An 18,822-nucleotide genomic window follows, 5' to 3' on the forward strand; every position below is an offset into this window, starting at 1 on the left:
CTCTCTCGTTCGCTCGCTTGCTCGCTCGCTCACACGCTGTTCCGGTTTCTTACTCCCGGCGATTTGTGTACAATTAACAATGCTCGATGTAAACCATCTATTATCTTGCTCGAATGTAAAGTCCAAAAGAATAAAGAAGAATAGAGAAAGAAAGTTGGTATTTTCGATACTACCAAGAACGATGATAACAATCAAGTTATCGATGTGTTTTGATTTTTGACGAAGAAACGTACGAATAGAATAACTAACTAACGGTATTTTACGATCGATCGGGCACGACTGGAAGGGATCAGATTATAAGATTAATCGTCGAGAAATAAGGAGAACGATCACGACGTTCGCGTGTGAAGGTTGATCGAGAGAGTCAAAGGTTATTGCAATTACTAGGTTGACCTTTTGTTTCCTCCTTACAGTCAATCGTTGTCAATAGAAATGGTAAGAGTCTTTGCACCGATGGTGTAAGGCGAAGCACCTATTATCATGGAAAGATATCGTGGTAGTTAATATGCTAGAAAATAAGTCACATAATACGAGGATAAGCGTGACGATTACGATTATTCTGCGAAATCTCGAGCGAACGATGTCAAGGAACTCGAAACCGACTGAAAATATACGCGTAAAATCATAATATATATCTTTCTCTCGTTAAAAATAAAACAAATCGGCGTGGTTCTTTATCAAAGAAGAAATGATATCTTTAAACCGAAGAGATAGCTTTAAACGAATTAATGACAATCTTTTTGAAAGAAAAAAGAAGTCCCTTTGCGCTAGAAGGAATGGAAATGACGAAGCCTGGTGCAGCGAGCAAGGATCAGAGCAAGGATGAGAAAAGGAAAGAGGCAGAGAGGGGGAGGGAGAGAGAGAGAGAGAGAGAGAGAGAGAGAGAGAGATGAAATAAAAACCAGAAGAGAAACTAACATCCACTCACATGACGTCGCGGGTACCTCCCCGCTTCTCCTCGGACGTTGGCTTGCAGTACTGCTCGAGCTGTACGTAGCTGCAGGAATGATAACAACATTCTTCGACGAGTCCAGGGCCAGTAGGACCGCGTGGCTCATCTTCGCCGCTATAGGAGAAGGGTTCGTTGTATCCTCGCTCGCTGCACACCAAGTACAACGCGTCGCTGAGCCTTTTCGAGCACAACCTCAGTGTTCTCAAATGAGATCTTCTGTAAGGCGCGCAATCCATCGTCCCGAGAATATTCAAAAGGAGAAAGATCGTCACGACGATCCAAGTTGCCGTGCCAAATCCTTTGATTCCCGTTGTCGAACAATATCTTTTCGACGTCATCCTGTCTTTTCTCTTTTACTTTTTATTTCGATAAATTCAACGAAAATAAAGAAAAACGACGATAGGTCGAAGTAATTTTTTATAAATAGATAAAAGGATGCTATCACTGTTACTTATAGAGTTTTTCCTTTTGCTTTTCCAGATACTCTTCCCGTACTCGTAAGAGGATTGAAGGAAAGACGAATTTGACTTCGGTATTCTTAAATTCTTTTCCTCTTTGTCTTCGTCTACCTTCTTGTTCGTGTAAAAGATTAAAGACGTGGACCAATGTGAGACCGAGAAAGTCGTCACTTTAGAAGAGCTCCGTTGCTACCGAGTCTCTCGGTGTCACTGGTACCGGTTCGTCTCACCACGCGGTTCTTGTTCCAGATTTTACGGGCCCCGAGAGAGCCGCGAGAGAGGGGGTAAAACAAGGAGAGCATGCCTGTTGGTGGACAGACGCGTGCAAACCGATCGCAGAAATGTAGGGAAGGGATTAACGCTGACAGAGAGGACTCGTCTGCATTTTCTTATTGTTTTCTTTGACCGCCTATGTCGAAAAGAAATAGCCCTGGGGATGCTTTTGCATCGTCGCGACGTCGTAACAATCTTTTATGTTTTACGAACCGAATCGCTCGTGTACGAACGATTATTTTTCTTTCAAATAAATTACCGACAACAACATATATTTCAGCTTTTCAATAGCCATTTCTATTTTATATTTTGATCCGTAGCTTTATGACTATATGCTTTATAACCATATTCTTCGAGATGAGACATTTATTGCAACTTATTAAATTCATTCTCGAAGGATTTGTAAATCTATCGTTCTCCCTCATTAATGGGAACACAACATGGAAATGTTGTAAATACAGGAGAGAAAAAAGAAACAAAAAAGGAAAAAAAAAGAATTAAGATAATTCGTAGTCGTTGACCGATTGTCTTAATTTCCAAAGCGTTTATAAATAAAACGTAGCGTATTCGTCTTCCTTGAGAGCGCAGACGCGGAATCGCTTAAAATTGTTTTATTGTTCTTTTGTTTTGTTTCTTTTTTTCTTTTTCTTTTTCTTTTTCTTTTTTTTTTGTTTTTTTTCAATTTAATTTAAACCCAAGCGTGCGAGTTGTACGTACATATATCGTAATAATTACTCGAAACAAAGTACAAAGTAATCGATATTCCATTACGTACATAATAAATTATCGTACTTGAGAGCGCAGCACGCGAGATAAGAAGATCTTTCTCATTGTAATATAATTGAAGGATCGATCGGCGATGCGTGAAAGAAAACGTGAAGCACCGAACGCACGAGTTTACAAGAAACACACTGATAGAATCATCCCGAGTGATCTTCGATTTCTATCGATCACCGGAAACAAAGGATGCTTTGTGTTATCGGGATCCATTAATTAATCATAATGCCTGTTTTGTCTCGGTACGATAAATTTTCCGTACTTTTCGCCAGATAGCGGAGGGAAAGAGAGATAGAAAGAGAAACGCTCGTTCGACCTCCTACCCTCGTTTCTTTCCGGCGATTGTACCAATTCCGATATCTTGAATTGAAAAAAGAATTGCGTTTGAGTCCCTCGTCTATTCATAGAGACCATCAACGGTTGCAAACCGTAAACAAGCTCGAGTTCGTGGATTTTTCGCTCATCACATAATTAAGTTTCATTAAGATTAACATTCTAAAATTCTCGTCCTTTTTCTAGTTTAGATTTATCCTTCGATCTCGTCATCGTACACGCTTTCCCTTGATAAATACGAGAATTCTCTGCTGCCAACGATCCAATGAAAACGAACTATAATGTGAATAAATCCGTAGGATCAACGAGATGTAACGATCACACCAATTATCCAGTTATGAACATTTACAATTCAAATAAAGCCTTGCGTTTCGTATCTGGTCCGCTTAAACGATTTCCGCGAAGCATACCTGTTAAATAGGACGATTGTGCGCTAGGATTATGCGTTTCAAGCATCGATCGAAAGGAAGAAAGATAATTATTAATCTCGCCTAGAGAAGCGTATTAACTGCTTCATTCGAATATAAAATTCTACTTATCTCTCGATCCTCGAACAAAAGGCACTCCCTCGATCGTTATGGAATTATACGTTCGATCGAACGGGGAAACTACGAGAGCTGACTCTTTCTTTTTGTTCGCGTTTCTCGCCTAACTCGCCTAACTAGAAATCCACGATCTCTACCGCGAGGTTCTTTTACGACGACCGGTATAGAGTCATGCTAGAGCGTAGGCCAACTCGAACACCGAGTTTTATTGTTGTCACCGTAAAGTAACGTGCTATTGAGATGAAAGCTTCGTGTACACGTCTTCTCGTGATCTATTAATAGATGTAATTGCGACTACCGTGCAGTGAAACTGTACTCGGTTAGGTTTACTTTTATTATGTCACGTGTACGAGGAGCACTATATAGCGTAGTTGCGAAAAGCTGTCCACTCACACTGCGTTTGTTTCTTCTTTCGTTTGTCCGTTCGATTAAGAGAGAGAGAGACAGAGAGAGAGACATCGAAAGATGAAGAAGAAAAAGAAGAAAGGGGAACGACACCAAGGACGTACAATGTCCCACGTGTTTCACGCGATGCACTCTCGTGGCTGACTAATCGTCCATGATTGTCGAATATACATCTTCTTTTTCTCTTTGACCCCACCGTACTTGACTTCTTCTACTATATTAACGAGAAAGACATTCTTCTTTTTCTCTTTTAAGAGGAAAGAATTAGATTGACTCGTATGTGGGAGGAGAGGTCCTTTACTTTTCTCTTTTCTTTCTTTCTTTCTCTTTCTTTTCGTAAAAGCAAACACCATCCTAACAAGTTAGTTAATTAATTAGAAAAATATTCTTTGCTTTATCGGGGCCATTTTATAAGGACCTCTGGCACCGATTTATTGACACGGAAGATATTTTCCTTTCCTTTTAAATTATCCCGTGGCAGTGACCGCATAATTGCCAACCCGAGAAATACGGATCGTACTTCGCACCCGAAGAAGAAACGATTTTATTTTTAGCAAGGATTATCGGTCATCGAGGCAAAAGAGAAATCGAACGGCAAATAGTCAAATTTATGTTTCGACGATAAGCTTAGATTTCGCGTATTCTCGAGATCAACGAAAATAAGCTCTTTGTATTTTTATTCGGTATCCGTCAATCATTCTCCCTATCTGCTGTTTTCCTCATTGATCGAGATATTTTTTTTTTTAGAGAGGCATTAACGAATAGAACGACTAGAAGAGAGAAACTCGGTCGTGCAGCTGGTGGTAGAAACCGATAGAGTAAATTATAAGTTACGAGTTAGCGAATATATCATCCGATACGTATGCATGTAAAACGGATTTCTGCAAACATCACGTGAATGATTGTCATTTGCACTTTGAAATAGGCACTACACTCTCGCAGGGGGCATAAGCTCGCGGCATACTTATCGTATATTTACGAGCGATATACTATATTCTTCGCGTATCGTCTTATTCTTATTCTTCTTCTTCTTCGAGTGCACGCTCGAGATCCAGGCTACGATATATGTGAATGTAGGCGTTATATGTATACAAGTCGAAGTCGATTCTAGGCCCGACTTGTTACGCCAATCACGCTTGCGACGGTCCATTATAGGCTCTCTTTTCGTCTCTCTCTCTCTCTCTCTCTCTCTCTCTCTCTCTCTCTCTCTTTCTCTTTTTGCTCTCTTTCCGCTCTCTACCGTCTATCGGTCGCAGTTTAAAATTGAGACCACTCTCGCAGGGGGTCATATCAGAGCAACTGTCTCGATCAGACTACGCTCATGATTATGCGCCCAACGCCGCATAATTCCCCGTCGAGTCGTTGTCTCTCTATTAAGCGCGACGTCGAAATTCGTATGTCGGTGAGACGACCGATCGAGAGGGCCATTCGAGAGGGCCGATTGTCTTGCTTCTTTTTACCTTTAATTTCTTAAATTCCAGTAGACTAGAATATCGCTGCTAATTATCGCTGTTAGTAAATATAAAATAAGCTGTGAAAGTTACAATTAATTGAACTTATCGATTACAATTACGATTATGAAATTACTTACTGCGAGGATCATTATCGTTAACCTGAACACGAAAGATTGATAATATTCTCTTTTTCAAAGTTATTGGCGCGTATTCGAGAAGAAGATAACGTCGAATCGACGCGATCTGATTCTCGTTCGACCATCTCGTATATCTCGATTTTAAAATCGTTCCAACTCTTCGAAGGGATTCGTCGAACGATTCTCGAGCGTTCCTGTTGCTACGAGAGGTCCAAGTTCAACTCGCAACCGACCTGACGTCGGTGTAATCGAGTAAGCTCCCAGTCTCTTTTATCATTGCACCAGTCACAATTTGTCCTCGTGATCCGACTATTAGTTACCGTCTACGCTCGCAAAATTTTAATCTTACAAGCGAGGATAAATTCAACGAATCACTGGCCTTCACAACATCGTCAGATTGTCTTATCCGTTTATCCTTCTTTCGATTGTGTTTTTTTTTTTTCATTTCTTTTTTTTCTACTTCATTTTCGAATGTATCATTTTTATCTAAATATGATAGAACAATAATCTTAAAATTACATATCTGTATATTCTGATTTTCTGAAGGAAAACCGAACGAATTCTTTATAGTTGATTTCTAAGCGCATAGAATATACAAATTGGACTAAGCAGTTGTTAACCGGCAACAGTTAACTACACGTGCAATGACTTTTATCATAGTTTAGGTCCTACCGATAGTAACAAGATAATTTTGTCTTTGCAATTGCGCCAATTGTTACTGCAGTTACTATTGATATATTAACAAGATAATTCATTTCACTATCTGAGCATTTATCTAATGCATACGAATAGCGGAGTGCAGCGCTTAGAACTGAAGTTCTAAATCTATATCTTCGTTATTGGAGAAACATCATTTTCATGTCGAAACATTATCGATGCTTAATTATTTCCGGCGGCGAAAGATCGCATAGAAATATTTTTTAATTGAAATAGTCTATCGACGAGGTACAATAAAATGTTTTCCTGATATCGTACACGATGGAAGGAAAGAAAAAAAGAAGATAATGTTAGGATCGTTTAACTATCTTATTTTTATCATCGCATAAATGCTACTAGTACAACCAAGTTAAGCAGTCCTTCCGTTTGAGGTGGCTTACCTATGATATTGAATAATAGAGTGCAGACGTACCGGCAGAAATAGGTCGATCTAATTCTACCGATCTGTTGCAAAGACCTTTCTAATGGTACTATAGTAATTCGTTGTAACTCATATGTAATTACAGAAATTGTACTTTGATCCCAAAGAAAATCGACTCCGATAGAAATTTCAAAATACAAAAAGAAAATGTTGCATGTAGAATATTGCTAAAAAAAAAAAAAGAGTACGAGTTAAATTTAGAAAAAAATGATAAATCAGGAGAAGTCGAAGATCGATGAAAAAAATACATGGCAATCAGCAAAAGCGAGAAGAAATAGTTTCGTTCCTTGTCACGGTGAGGTCCAAGTTCAAATCACCATATCGACCTGGCGTCGACATAATCGAGAAAGCGCACAAGTCGACGACTCTCTTATCGACGACATCGCGCGGGAAAAACATTTACATCATACTCCTATCGCATCAATGATAGAACACAATTGTTGACCATTGATAACAGATAAATTTCTTCGAGATACGAGATTCTAAGATATTTTTGACGGAAATACGTTTGACTAATTTGGATGCATTAATCAACTAAAAGAAAAGCCTCGCGCTCAATTCAAAAGCAAGTAGTACATCAACCTTCTACCAGACCATTCCAATTATTATCCTTGTCGTTCATATTTCATTTCGCAAATGAAATAAAAATTAGAAGATACTTTGACATGTTCACGTTTGTCATCGTAAGCGATAAAACGAAACGCGTGTCTGACGTGTGAGCTGCAGCCGTCCCATCGTCAACGTCGACGTCGATGTCGAAGTCGCTTCCTGCGACGACCATGCGAGCTTCCTGCCAAGTTTAGCCATTGACCTTCTTTTTCATTACCAATCCACCTATAATGAAGTATTCTCGACGGTTCTGCGTACGCAGATTGTTTGAATTTACACAACGACGTTTTCGAAGACACAACCCAAAGGAAACATGAAAAAGCGATTGTCGAGTCGTTCCGCAAAATACGCCCACGCATATGTGCGCCCTCTTTACCACTTTAAAACTTTGAGCTCTTTCAACAAGATTTACGTGTATTCTTATTTTACTCGAGTTCGTCTAAAATAACTCTGTCCTTCCAATTCTTCAGCCATTTGATCCTTCTACGACCTCCCATGAAACAGAAAAATAAAAATAAAAATAGGGAAGCGATCACCAAACCATAACAATATTCTTGAATATTTCGGAGAAATACAGATTCAGATTCTATTCAGCGATCATTTTTCGTTAAATTAATATTATTTATCCTCTTGGATATCTCACGGAGTTCCGTATCGAGATATCAGCGACGTACAAACAATGTGTCGGCGATCTCATTACGAAAACAAAATTAACGGTCTTTCCTCTTATGGCTCCTCTCTCTCTCTCTCTCTCTCTCTCTCTCTCTCTCTCTCTCTCTCTCTCTCTGGCTTAAAAGATTGGTAGACGAGAATACGTGGCATTATCTTATCCGTAAAAGGCGTTAAGATCATTTTGATAGATTCCTCATTATATTTCTTTACTTTTTTGCTTAGCCGTGTTGTGTTGAACGTAAAAAATTTTGAGTAATAACTCCGTGCTGCCGTTGTGATAAGTGATAAGAGAGTGCCATTAAACAACGATAACCCGAGAGAACAGACGGGGGGTGGGTCACGCGGAGATCTTATTCGTTCTTAAATCCAGGCGTCTATATTTAGCCTATCAATGGGATTAGATTCCGAGAAATGGCGCCAAAATAGAAAGAATTTGTCAAGGGATTCCTTCATTTTTTTCCACTAGAAAAATACTTTACCGTTGACGTTGAAATGATCGAACGACTTAAAACTTTCTATACTTATATCGGGTATTGATTAGTGAATAAGTTTTTCCATCGAGAAGAAGTACGAAGGAATAAAGTACGATTTCGATATCAAACGACGAAAGATGAAATTTTTCTTATCGATAAAAAACAGACGACGAATGATAACAATCTAAAATCCGTTCTATTGGATTCCAGCGGAAGTGCATAATCGTAAACTTTTTTTCATCCTAGTATAAATGGATAAACAGAAAATAGAAATGGCCAAATGCCACTTATATGCATTACTTGTCACCCTTGGGTAACGATTTTGCGTGCTAAATATATATTTAAAAATATTATGAATTTAATACCGACAACGAAGTTGATAAAATATCAAAGTAATATTTGTTAAAATTTAAATAAAAAATAAATAAAAAAAAAAAATAAAAAAATAAAAAAATAAAAAAAGATAAAAAGCAATCGTACATACAAATGCTATCGTTCCTTAGTGTTTTTCTTCGTTTTTGTTCTCTTGAGAAGCAAAGCAGAGACACAACACAATGCAGTATATCACGGAAGTATATAAAACTCTGAAAATAGTTATAATAGTTCACCCTCTAGTCAAATGTCTTGGTCTAATCGCAATGAACTTTATCTTTATAAACGATTGTTTACTGTTTAGAAGCTGATCATGGCATTTACGCGTGATCGTGAGCCGTAAACAAAATCTATATCTGTCATTTTCAAGGCGTGATACCGCGTACATACATTTTCGTACGATTATCTAAGCATATTGAAACAAACGGCTCATTATGAACACTTAAGCATACTAGACTTTTCATTTTTTTTTTTTTTTTTATCTTTTCTCCTTTTTTTCTTTTTTCTTCTTTTCTTTTTTTTTTCTTTTTTCTTTTTTCTTCGAATCTATCTTCATCTCGCGCACATCCTATTGAAACCATTAATATCGTCCATTAATATTAAGTTGCAAGGAATTTCTTAAGAGGAATCATGCTTTATTAACAACAAATTGTGTTACGAAACTTGGAAAGTTTTGATGCAACAACAATTATGAAAAATATGATATATTATCGTATGCAAGAATCTAAGCTTAACTCGAAAAATGTGCCACGTGCTACGATATTCATTAAACTAGAAAAAAAGTCGTTTCTTTTAGCAGCAAAATAGATATCTCGCGCGTTATGTAATGATGATGACTGTGTGCTCTCGACACTTCTATTTGACAGGTCATGGCTGTTTTTATGTTCATATCCGAAGACAATCGAACGAACGAGTTTAATGTTAAATAATCATAATCCTAATCATTAGAAGCCTACCATCGTAATAATCACAATAGACGTAATTATATACTTCATAAAGCATTCCTTGTATTAACTGATTTTTTATTGAATGAGTAAAATAAATGCACAGAAAAATACTTTCAAATTAAATTCATTCATTTCGAATACTTAAGAATGGTCAGAAACGTGATTGCATCTTACTTACCGATTTACAATGTACATGTAAGACTGTATTTCATTATCAGGTGTAGCAATAGTGACGCAGAAAAATAAAAATACCGTATATTCGTCCTTACGTAAGGCGTCAGAATCAACCGTTTCGCATTGCTGCAAGGAGCGCCCTTGGATTTTCATCCTGTATCGCAGTCCTGCACCGTGTGACTGCATTTGTAGCAGCTTTACCGACTAAAAGTATGAAATGGAAGGAAACTTCTTCGTAACGTTCTTATCGCATATTTCTAGCATTTAATAATAAAACAAGCTATATAATCTAATCAACTGACGTAGTGAAAATGTTAAATACCTCTTAATTTTGCGACTCGTTGGACACCGATATTCAATTCTTTCAAATTTATTGAAAGATCTCGATTACTATTCATTCTGATTTCGTGATTTCTAATTAGGTCACTGTTTATAGCTTTCAATTGTAATAATCGCTTCCTCATTTCTTCTACATTTTGCAATATTCGTGCATCTTCTAAGCGAATAACAACATTTTTAAGAAGAAGAGCAGTACTAGCAGCTTCCGCTTGAAGTTTCGCATCGACATCTTTTAAGCCTGCAATGAACAAAAATAAATCTTAAATTAATATGTCTATATCTCGTCACCTTTGATTAACTTCCGATGACCTCGATACGTGTAATATGAATTATTAAAAAATATATTAAATAATGAGATATAACCTTTGACGCGTTCTAAAGCTTCTAGCATTTTACTTTCTTCGTTTGGAAATTTTGATTCAGAATTAAGCTCTCTAAGACCCAAATACATTGCCAAAGATTGAACTATATCACCAGCAAACGTCGAGTCTTCCGTTTGTACTGTTATTTTTCCAGAAGGGCTTGCTGTAAAGCAATGGATTTTGTTATCTCTTAATCCACGAAGCCAAAGTTCGATCGAGGCAGCGTTTGGCCCTTCTTCCGCGACTTCAAACTCCTCTGCAAGCAGAAGACTTTGATTCAACCATAATGCAATACGCTGTGCTCTCTCAGCAACCTACATGAATACCATGATTCTGATTAATCCTAAGATATGGATCACTATATAGAAATCTCTTTTAATAATTTACCTCTATAGTAATACCGCCATCTATTACCGTTTGGGAAGCTTCCTCTGGATGTGAAATAATTTCATACATACAAAATCTGGGTAATTGTCTTGTCATTTCGAAAACCTATAAGATAAAGGAGTATTAGCATAAAGAAAAAGAAAAAAAAAAAAAAAATAACAAATGATATTTATTATTATATTTGTTGAAACTATTCTAGCTTTTTATAAATGTCAAATGTCAAATGCCTGTAATAAATCTGCACCAGGTGGACCAACACTAATTTTTACATGAATATCGATAGGCCCATTTTTTGGAGGACGTAATTCAATTTCTAATTCACCTTGCGGCCTATTTGGATGAGCTACAAGTGTTTCACCCTCGAATACACCTTCTGCAAATACTATGGCACAATAAACCTATGTAAAAAAATGATGGTAATTAAAAGAATTATTCGTAATAATTTTATGATTTAACAAATTAATGTATTACCAAAAGACCTGGTCCGGCTGCAATACCAAGACGGGCTGCACCCCTAGCTGATATTAAACTAACTGCTAGCTTTGTATGATGATACATATTTGGAACCGATGCAGCTCTTTGTCGAAGTTCCATTTGTAACGCTTGTTTCTTAGACAATAATTCACGCATTATTTCACCAGGCTCTGGAGCATCCATTGCAGTTCCAGGAGCATATCCACGCACTAACAATATTACTCTATTATAATAATGATTATCTATTTGCCAAAAGTGAATGAAATTAAATGAAATTTGAATACCTTCTCCAGAAATAGATACGGCAACTAAATCTGGTCTACCTTGTCTTCTATAATCAGCCTCTACAATGCCAGCCACGCCAGTAGACAATTGTATTTTAAATATGACATCTCCGGTATTACAAGATCTTGCATCAACTTTCCCGCTACTCCATCCAGTGATGAGCTCTAACACACCATCTCCATTTATATCAAAATTTCGTATAGACACTGCTCTGTGTTTAGACTGAAAATAAACTAGATAAAGTGGATATAGATCGTTTATTGTAGATGTCTTTTCATCTGTACTTCTCACTTTAACTCGCCAAAGCCTTTGGCCAGCTTCATAAACACCTATTGTTCCATTTCCCACTGCATATGCAAATTGTTTATTAGAAAGTCCTGCCAATGCAGTTACCGATGCCGTTTCTTTTGTATCCCACACTATTGCATCTTCTTTCAATAATTTTATTTCAAAATCTTTTGTCCCAATAAGCAACTACAAGTGTTACCGAATTAAACAATTAAATATATAAAATATATCATCTATATGAAAGGATTTATCATATATATATATATATATATATATAAATGTTAGCACATTATACCTCATTCTCGTGATCACCTTCAAAATCAAATATTGCAATGGAAGTAACTATGTCACCCATCACTGTCCAAAAAATTTCCGTTCCCTTGGAATCTAAGACGGTTATCGAGCTATTACCACCAATGACTGCTACTTGATCCGATAACCATCCAAGTTTTCCTATCGTTATATACAGTGCACCATCTGTCATCTGTTAAATAAAGATATATTAGCAGAACGTTGTTCATCAAATTATCACAATTGTTAAAACCTTAACTACCTCTTTATAAAAAATATCAGCATTATCTTCTACGTGATAAGCGAAAATGTGTGTAGAAGTTCCTATTAAAAGAATATCTCTTTCATCTTCCCCAAGATGCCCAGTGCATATTGCTGTTACCTAAGAAATGAATAATATCAATCTTATATTTTCCTTATCCAATATAATATATATTTGTTTTATATTATTCTTTAATATAAAAAATATGTTTTAATTCACATGCTTCTTAGATATCGCCCGACCTGACTATCAATTTGCAATTCAGCAAGTTCCCCACTCCAAGATAATCTTCCATCTGGTTGTTCAGAATCATTGTTCTTAATTTGAGGTTGCCTATGAGGACTGTGTACTAAAATATTTCCTCCAGAGGTTACAGCTGTTAAACAAGCATGAGAACCATCAAATTTTCCACTAGCTACGAGACCTGATTCTATACGTTTTTGAATATTTAATGAAAATGCAGCCATCTAGAAATATTGTAAATTAGATGTATTAAGGTCCAAATAAATAACACCTTCTTCTGCTCCTAATACTAAAGAGTAGACTGTAGTGTATTGATTTTTTCTGCCATATTATATAACACACCTTGGTATAAGCTATACATCAAATTTAGTTTGTAAATGATTCATAACAGGGACAAACTTTGCTCCCTTAATAAAAAGTCATTACCTACTTTATGATATTTTACATTATGAGAATTTTTTAATAGTATGTAACAGTTATAAATACATATTATAATAATATACTCGTATATACTAAATAAAAAACGCCCATATATGATACAATTAAAATGTAATAATGAAATATATGATTTGTTTACGCTTAGATAAATATAATTATACATAAATTTGTGTAAGATGCATATCCTATCGTAACGTATAATATATTTATACTGTACACATTTATTAAAGCAAGAATATAATACAATAATAATTACATGAAAACATACAGAAAAGTCTCACACATCAGCAAGATCACAATTTAGGTCACAATATACTCGCAGGTACAGTAAAGTAGTCTTAAAAAAGGGAATCACTGTCTTTGACCGCTGCCACTACCACCGGCAGCAGCAGCTTCGGGATTGGTTGCTGATGTTAAAAGAACGAAGATCAATGCAGGAACGATATACATCCACTGAAATATTGGAAAAGGAAATAAATGAGAATTCCAACTCTAAAGATTATTATGATATGAGTGTAATGTAAATCTTACATATTTCGCGAGGAATGATCTGTTATCTTTGGTCTCTCCTCTTTCTCGAGCTTCACGTTCTCGTTCAAGTTTTTGAATATAAGTCGCTGTATCTGGTGCAGGGCCGCTATCAGGATACTTGACTATTATATTTGTAGTCCACATATTTGTAAAAGGACTATCCATAACACATGGACCAGAAGATGATAGACTTACTGCTATTGGCTCCGCGGAACTATCTATCCATACTGTTAAAATATCTTCGAGATTTGATCCAAGTAAATAACACTGCAATTTATAAATCCAACTTAAGACACCTATTTGAATTGATTAAATGTCAGAAAAATATGTCTATGTGCATAAAAGAAAAATTTATAATTTTACCGCCGGTATAGAAGTTAAGAAAGTTGTTTCACTTCCAGAAGAAGTACGAGCTATTGCTTTTAATCTATACTTTCCATCGTTCTTAGCTAGATCTTTTAATTGATTAATTTGTGCTTGTAAAAGTCCATTTTGTCCAACAACTGAAGCTCCACTACGTACACTAGTAATCGTTACATTTCCCCTTTCTACAAAATTCGGTCCTGGTTCATCATTGAGCGCATGCCATAATCTCAACTGAAGCCAACCATCAATATCAAGTTCGATCTACAATTTAAATGATTATTATTTCATTATAATAATAATGTTGTTGATGTTTCTATCAATTTGACGAAACATAATAGACTTCACTAACCCCATGTGTAAATGATGATATTCCTAAGAACAGACTAAAGATAACACATGACAGATGCATGTCGTTGACTTATTTATCGATTTCCTAGTTTAAAATTAAAAAATAAAAATCATGAAAATGATAAAACAATCACAGAATCAAAAATACATAAATTTCATTGTATATCAAGAGTTTCTGCTTTATAGAAATTTATCTATGTAACTATATTATTAGGGATATTACAATAAAATTGTTAAACGCTAGTCAGGCTGACCAACCTTGAAACTTGATTCATAGAAGCAAAAAATCAAGCAACACTATTCAGTACTTATACGCAACTACGTATACTATTTTCATAAGATCATGCTACTATTACTAATACTATTTAATAATTAAGCAAGATTACTTCGAAAAACATTAAGGCTGTTCATTAACTTTTATTCGAAGCGTGTGCGACTTCAGCGACAGGTATGGGCAAAATATGAAATACGAATATAAGCGGGGAACGCTGTCCCTACCATGCGTCTATCGTATCGATGTATGAGCTTGTGTTGATTATTCTCCTTTAACTATTCGTGCATAACTATTCGTTTCGTGTGGATTAGAGTAAGTAGTTTAATAGACTGTGAGTTCACACTTTTCAATCTCTCATATGGTATATCTCTCTTTGATGGTAACGCGTGCGTCTTGCAGTAATAGGAGTACATAAAAAAAAAAAACTAACTCGTTAATCGTTCGAATTAAGAAAAAGCGCATTTTAAACAAGGACAATTGTCCCGAGATGAACATTTTTAATTAAAATTATTTTAAGTTTCTCGCGCATAACGATCTTTATGACATACGAATTTTCTTATTCTTTCCCCATAGAATTATCTGTTCAAAGAGCGAATTTATCGTATATTCTCCGTGCGAGTATCGTGAAACGTATTATTTCTTTGCATTTGGAATGGCTCGGAAAATTTGAGCATCAGTTATTTACGTACACAAATAAGCAGGTAATCGCTACTTCACGGAACAAACATAATCCCCCATTTGAGCGTGATTGGAGATCGTCAGTAGCGGGGCTCTTCGAACTTCTTCCCTTTGGCCGCATATTTCCAGGGGCGCTACTATGTGAAACTTTTTTCTTTCTTTTTTTTTCTTATTTTTTTTTTTTTTTGCTTTTTTTTTTCGAAAAATGTTTCGGCAAACAATGAATCCCAGTGTAATTCTTTATCGATTTTAACTCACAAGATGTCATTTTAAAGACAAAGATTTAACCGAGGACATGACCTTTTCGAATTTTTGTAAAAGCTTTGTTCTTATGTGTAAACTATTTTCGAAAAAAGATCATTTTTCCGAGACTTCGTCTTTAAAATGAGACCTTGTTTTTCAATGTCGCTCAAGAATTATTCTTGAGTTCTTGTTCGCCGTTGGGATAAATCATTATAAAACCAAGGATGATGAATAGTCTTACCGTAGAATAAAGAATCTTTTCAAAGGACTTTCTTGAGTTTCATCACTTGCGATGCGCGATCTGAATGGTATTAGGATTAAAAACGAGTTAATAAACCACCGAGTTCCTTTTTTTTTTTTTTTTTTTTTTTTTTCCATGAATTTTGATCCATCCAAAAAGATTATAAGACTTTACGAACCATTATTTCTATAAAGGTTATAATTATAAGAATATATCAGATTTACGATAAGTTGCAAATCTAAGATGTGACAACAGCGCAAATCTGCTTTCTCTTTTACAAAATGGTCGCCGGTTCTCTTCCCGAATGCTCAGATCCGCCACGTGGACGAAGAAGGAAGGAGGTCTTACTACTTTGAAAATTTCAGAAGAGATTCTCAATTAAGTTACAATTTTGGTAAAAACGAAAGTTTTTTTTAATCTATTAATCGATAAAGTTTAATAAATGGTTAAGACAAATTAATAATATCAAAAAATATATTTTAATATTCGTATAACCTTAAACCCGTTACACATTTGGTCATAACTTTTCAAATATTATAATAAGAGTTTTATTTCTCTATTCGTATTACACAACATACGTAATAAGGAAAACTTTTAAAAATCGTAAATAAATTATTCTTCTATTGAGTATATTTTCACCTTTAATATTGAAACGAAAAAAAAAAAAAAAAAAAAAAAAAAAAGTTTAATAATTCCAATATTGATTTCATATGAAATTTATCTTATCTTTTTATGTAGATATTTTAAGCTACTTCAAAAGCTAAAAAATGGGTAAAGAAAAAGTGCATATTAACATTGTCGTCATCGGACACGTAGATTCTGGGAAATCAACTACCACTGGACATTTGATTTATAAATGCGGTGGTATCGATAAACGTACCATTGAAAAGTTCGAGAAGGAAGCCCAAGAAGTAAGTTCTGTGTATTAACTATCATGTTTTAGCTAAATTATGTCATAAATTAAACGATAAAATATTGGATCGTAAGACTACGAAACCAGCGATGATAATTCATATTTGTCCGAGCATTAAAATTTTCTTATTTTTGCACAATATTGTGAAATTTTATATAGCATAAGGAATGATTCTATTATTCTTTTAATCGAACATATTTTATGTTCATCAATTGTGTTTTTGGAAATTATAGATGGGTAAGGGTTCCTTCAAATATGCATGGGTTTTGGATAAGCTGAAAGCAGAACGTGAACGTGGTATTACTATCGACATTGCTCTTTGGAAATTCGAAACCTCCAAATATTATGTCACAATCATAGATGCACCTGGACACAGAGATTTCATAAAAAACATGATTACTGGTACTTCCCAAGCGGATTGTGCCGTATTGATCGTTGCTGCTGGTACCGGAGAATTTGAAGCTGGTATTTCAAAGAATGGACAAACTCGTGAACACGCATTACTGGCTTTTACGCTTGGTGTAAAACAACTCATTGTTGGTGTCAACAAAATGGACTCTACCGAGCCTGCATACTCTGAGACTCGTTTTGAAGAAATAAAGAAAGAAGTATCATCCTATATAAAGAAAATTGGTTATAATCCAGCTGCTGTTGCATTTGTACCAATTTCTGGTTGGCACGGGGATAACATGTTGGAGGCATCGAGCAAAATGCCTTGGTTCAAGGGATGGCAAATTGAGCGTAAGGAAGGTAAAGCGGAAGGGAAATGTCTTATCGAAGCTCTCGATGCTATTCTTCCACCTTCCAGGCCAACCGACAAACCACTCCGCCTCCCACTTCAAGTAATTATTTATTTAATAAATCTATCTAATTAAAAAATCTCCCTCTTAATGGCTTTCCTATATGATATCATTTTTACAGGATGTTTATAAGATTGGTGGTATCGGAACTGTACCTGTTGGTCGGGTTGAAACTGGTGTATTGAAGCCAGGTATGGTCGTTACGTTTGCCCCTGCAGGCCTGACCACTGAAGTAAAGTCGGTGGAAATGCATCACGAGGCATTACTAGAGGCTGTACCTGGTGATAATGTCGGTTTCAACGTGAAGAACGTTTCTGTCAAAGAATTGCGTCGTGGATTTGTTGCTGGCGACTCTAAGAGCAATCCGCCTAAAGGAGCTGCAGACTTTACTGCTCAGGTAAAATAAACTTATTTGTTTATAGCTTTCCAAGAAATAATGAAGTTGAATTTATTTCAATAAAAATATACGTAATATAGGTCATTGTACTAAATCATCCGGGGCAAATCAGCAATGGTTATACACCGGTATTGGATTGTCATACTGCTCATATTGCCTGCAAATTTGCCGAAATTAAGGAGAAATGCGACCGCCGTACTGGCAAGACTACCGAGGAGAATCCAAAATCAATCAAATCAGGAGACGCAGCTATCGTTACTCTTGTACCAAGCAAGCCCATGTGCGTCGAATCTTTCCAAGAATTTCCGCCATTGGGACGTTTCGCTGTCCGTGACATGCGTCAGACGGTAGCAGTCGGTGTAATCAAGGCTGTTACTTTTAAGGATGCAAGCGGTGGAAAAGTCACCAAGGCTGCCGAAAAAGCTCAGAAAAAGAAATAACTATTTTCCGTATATGTTTATCGCCGGATTAACCGGTTTATTACAGCTGAAATAGTTAGCGTTCTTTCTTCATATCTTTCATATAAGCTGGCATTTATATTAATGTTTTTATCATTATCGTTTCTGTTTTTTAAAATTTCTTTTATAAATTTATATTCAACGAAAAGGAAAAAAATTGACTTTTATTATTTTAGACATGATAACTGCGTATTTATCCAAGCTTTTCAACGTACGTCGATCTTATTAAGATTATTATTTCGTAACTTGTTTCATCGTAAAGAATTCCGCAGGGGAGGCAACGAATCGACGATGACCCCTTGTCGATGATGGCAAGAACAACGCTATTACATGAAATATATGAAGCAAGAGTAAAAGCTACTGAATAACATCTATATTATTTCATAACTCAACACGAATGAAATAATAATTTAACTCGGCTTAATTATATTTTTTTAATTATTATACGGAAAGAATAAATTCTCCATCTGCGATATTTATCCTTC

The 18,822-nt window shown here is 35.8% G+C and overlaps 4 protein-coding genes and 1 long non-coding RNA gene across 17 annotated transcripts; 2 read left to right on the forward strand and 3 right to left on the reverse strand.

Moving 5' to 3' along the window:
- Nucleotides 1-413: 413 nt before the first annotated feature.
- LOC124426727 (insulin-like) lies at nt 414-1,290 on the reverse strand. Its single transcript, XM_046968789.1, has 2 exons — nt 945-1,290; nt 414-472 (listed from the first exon to the last, which is right to left on the reverse strand). Exons 1-2 carry the CDS (start codon nt 1,288-1,290, stop codon nt 414-416), a joined length of 405 nt encoding a protein of 134 aa, XP_046824745.1.
- Nucleotides 1,291-1,953: 663 nt separating this feature from the next.
- LOC124426859 (Bardet-Biedl syndrome 2 protein homolog) lies at nt 1,954-13,144 on the reverse strand. Of its 8 annotated transcripts, XR_006942812.1 has the most exons (15): nt 12,650-13,144; nt 12,408-12,527; nt 12,150-12,338; nt 11,858-12,040; nt 11,566-11,788; nt 11,279-11,490; nt 11,035-11,205; nt 10,808-10,912; nt 10,422-10,734; nt 10,042-10,296; nt 9,724-9,923; nt 8,711-8,810; nt 6,721-7,571; nt 5,335-6,639; nt 1,954-5,252 (listed from the first exon to the last, which is right to left on the reverse strand). XR_006942812.1 is itself a non-coding variant. In XM_046969031.1 (11 exons), the coding sequence occupies exons 1-11, from the start codon at nt 12,872-12,874 to the stop codon at nt 9,829-9,831; spliced, it is 2,091 nt and encodes a 696-aa protein (XP_046824987.1). In that variant the 5' UTR covers nt 12,875-13,144; the 3' UTR covers nt 9,604-9,828. The 8 variants fall into 8 exon arrangements, 1 of the variants encoding a protein (XP_046824987.1); XR_006942810.1 differs by having other exon boundaries at nt 5,335-7,564; XR_006942814.1 differs by having other exon boundaries at nt 1,954-3,203; nt 5,335-7,571.
- Nucleotides 8,806-11,708, forward strand: LOC124426875. The gene is made up of 5 exons (XR_006942823.1): nt 8,806-9,576; nt 9,764-9,929; nt 10,575-10,887; nt 11,091-11,223; nt 11,575-11,708. It is a non-coding gene; the product is annotated as an uncharacterized LOC124426875 (long non-coding RNA).
- A 145-nt stretch (nt 13,145-13,289) lies between the features above and the next one.
- Nucleotides 13,290-15,902, reverse strand: LOC124426868 (ER membrane protein complex subunit 10). Of its 4 annotated transcripts, XM_046969043.1 has the most exons (6): nt 15,770-15,902; nt 15,297-15,419; nt 14,335-14,418; nt 13,983-14,246; nt 13,620-13,886; nt 13,290-13,541 (listed from the first exon to the last, which is right to left on the reverse strand). In XM_046969043.1, the coding sequence occupies exons 3-6, from the start codon at nt 14,392-14,394 to the stop codon at nt 13,440-13,442; spliced, it is 693 nt and encodes a 230-aa protein (XP_046824999.1). In that variant the 5' UTR covers nt 14,395-14,418; nt 15,297-15,419; nt 15,770-15,902; the 3' UTR covers nt 13,290-13,439. The 4 variants fall into 4 exon arrangements, with proteins under 4 accessions (XP_046824999.1, XP_046825001.1, XP_046825002.1 ...); XM_046969045.1 differs by lacking the exon at nt 15,297-15,419; XM_046969046.1 differs by lacking the exons at nt 15,297-15,419; nt 15,770-15,902 and adding an exon at nt 14,832-14,850.
- Nucleotides 14,743-18,812, forward strand: LOC124426864 (elongation factor 1-alpha). Of its 3 annotated transcripts, none has more exons than XM_046969040.1 (6): nt 14,743-14,781; nt 16,082-16,163; nt 16,508-16,680; nt 16,916-17,524; nt 17,604-17,879; nt 17,960-18,812. In XM_046969040.1, the coding sequence occupies exons 3-6, from the start codon at nt 16,537-16,539 to the stop codon at nt 18,317-18,319; spliced, it is 1,389 nt and encodes a 462-aa protein (XP_046824996.1). In that variant the 5' UTR covers nt 14,743-14,781; nt 16,082-16,163; nt 16,508-16,536; the 3' UTR covers nt 18,320-18,812. The 3 variants fall into 3 exon arrangements, with proteins under 3 accessions (XP_046824996.1, XP_046824995.1, XP_046824994.1); XM_046969039.1 differs by lacking the exon at nt 14,743-14,781 and adding an exon at nt 14,860-14,919; XM_046969038.1 differs by lacking the exon at nt 14,743-14,781 and having other exon boundaries at nt 16,037-16,163.
- Nucleotides 18,813-18,822: the final 10 nt, after the last annotated feature.

Source organism: Vespa crabro, chromosome 9 (genome assembly GCF_910589235.1).
Source record: "Vespa crabro chromosome 9, iyVesCrab1.2, whole genome shotgun sequence".
NCBI classification, from domain to species: Eukaryota; Metazoa; Arthropoda; class Insecta; order Hymenoptera; family Vespidae; genus Vespa; species Vespa crabro.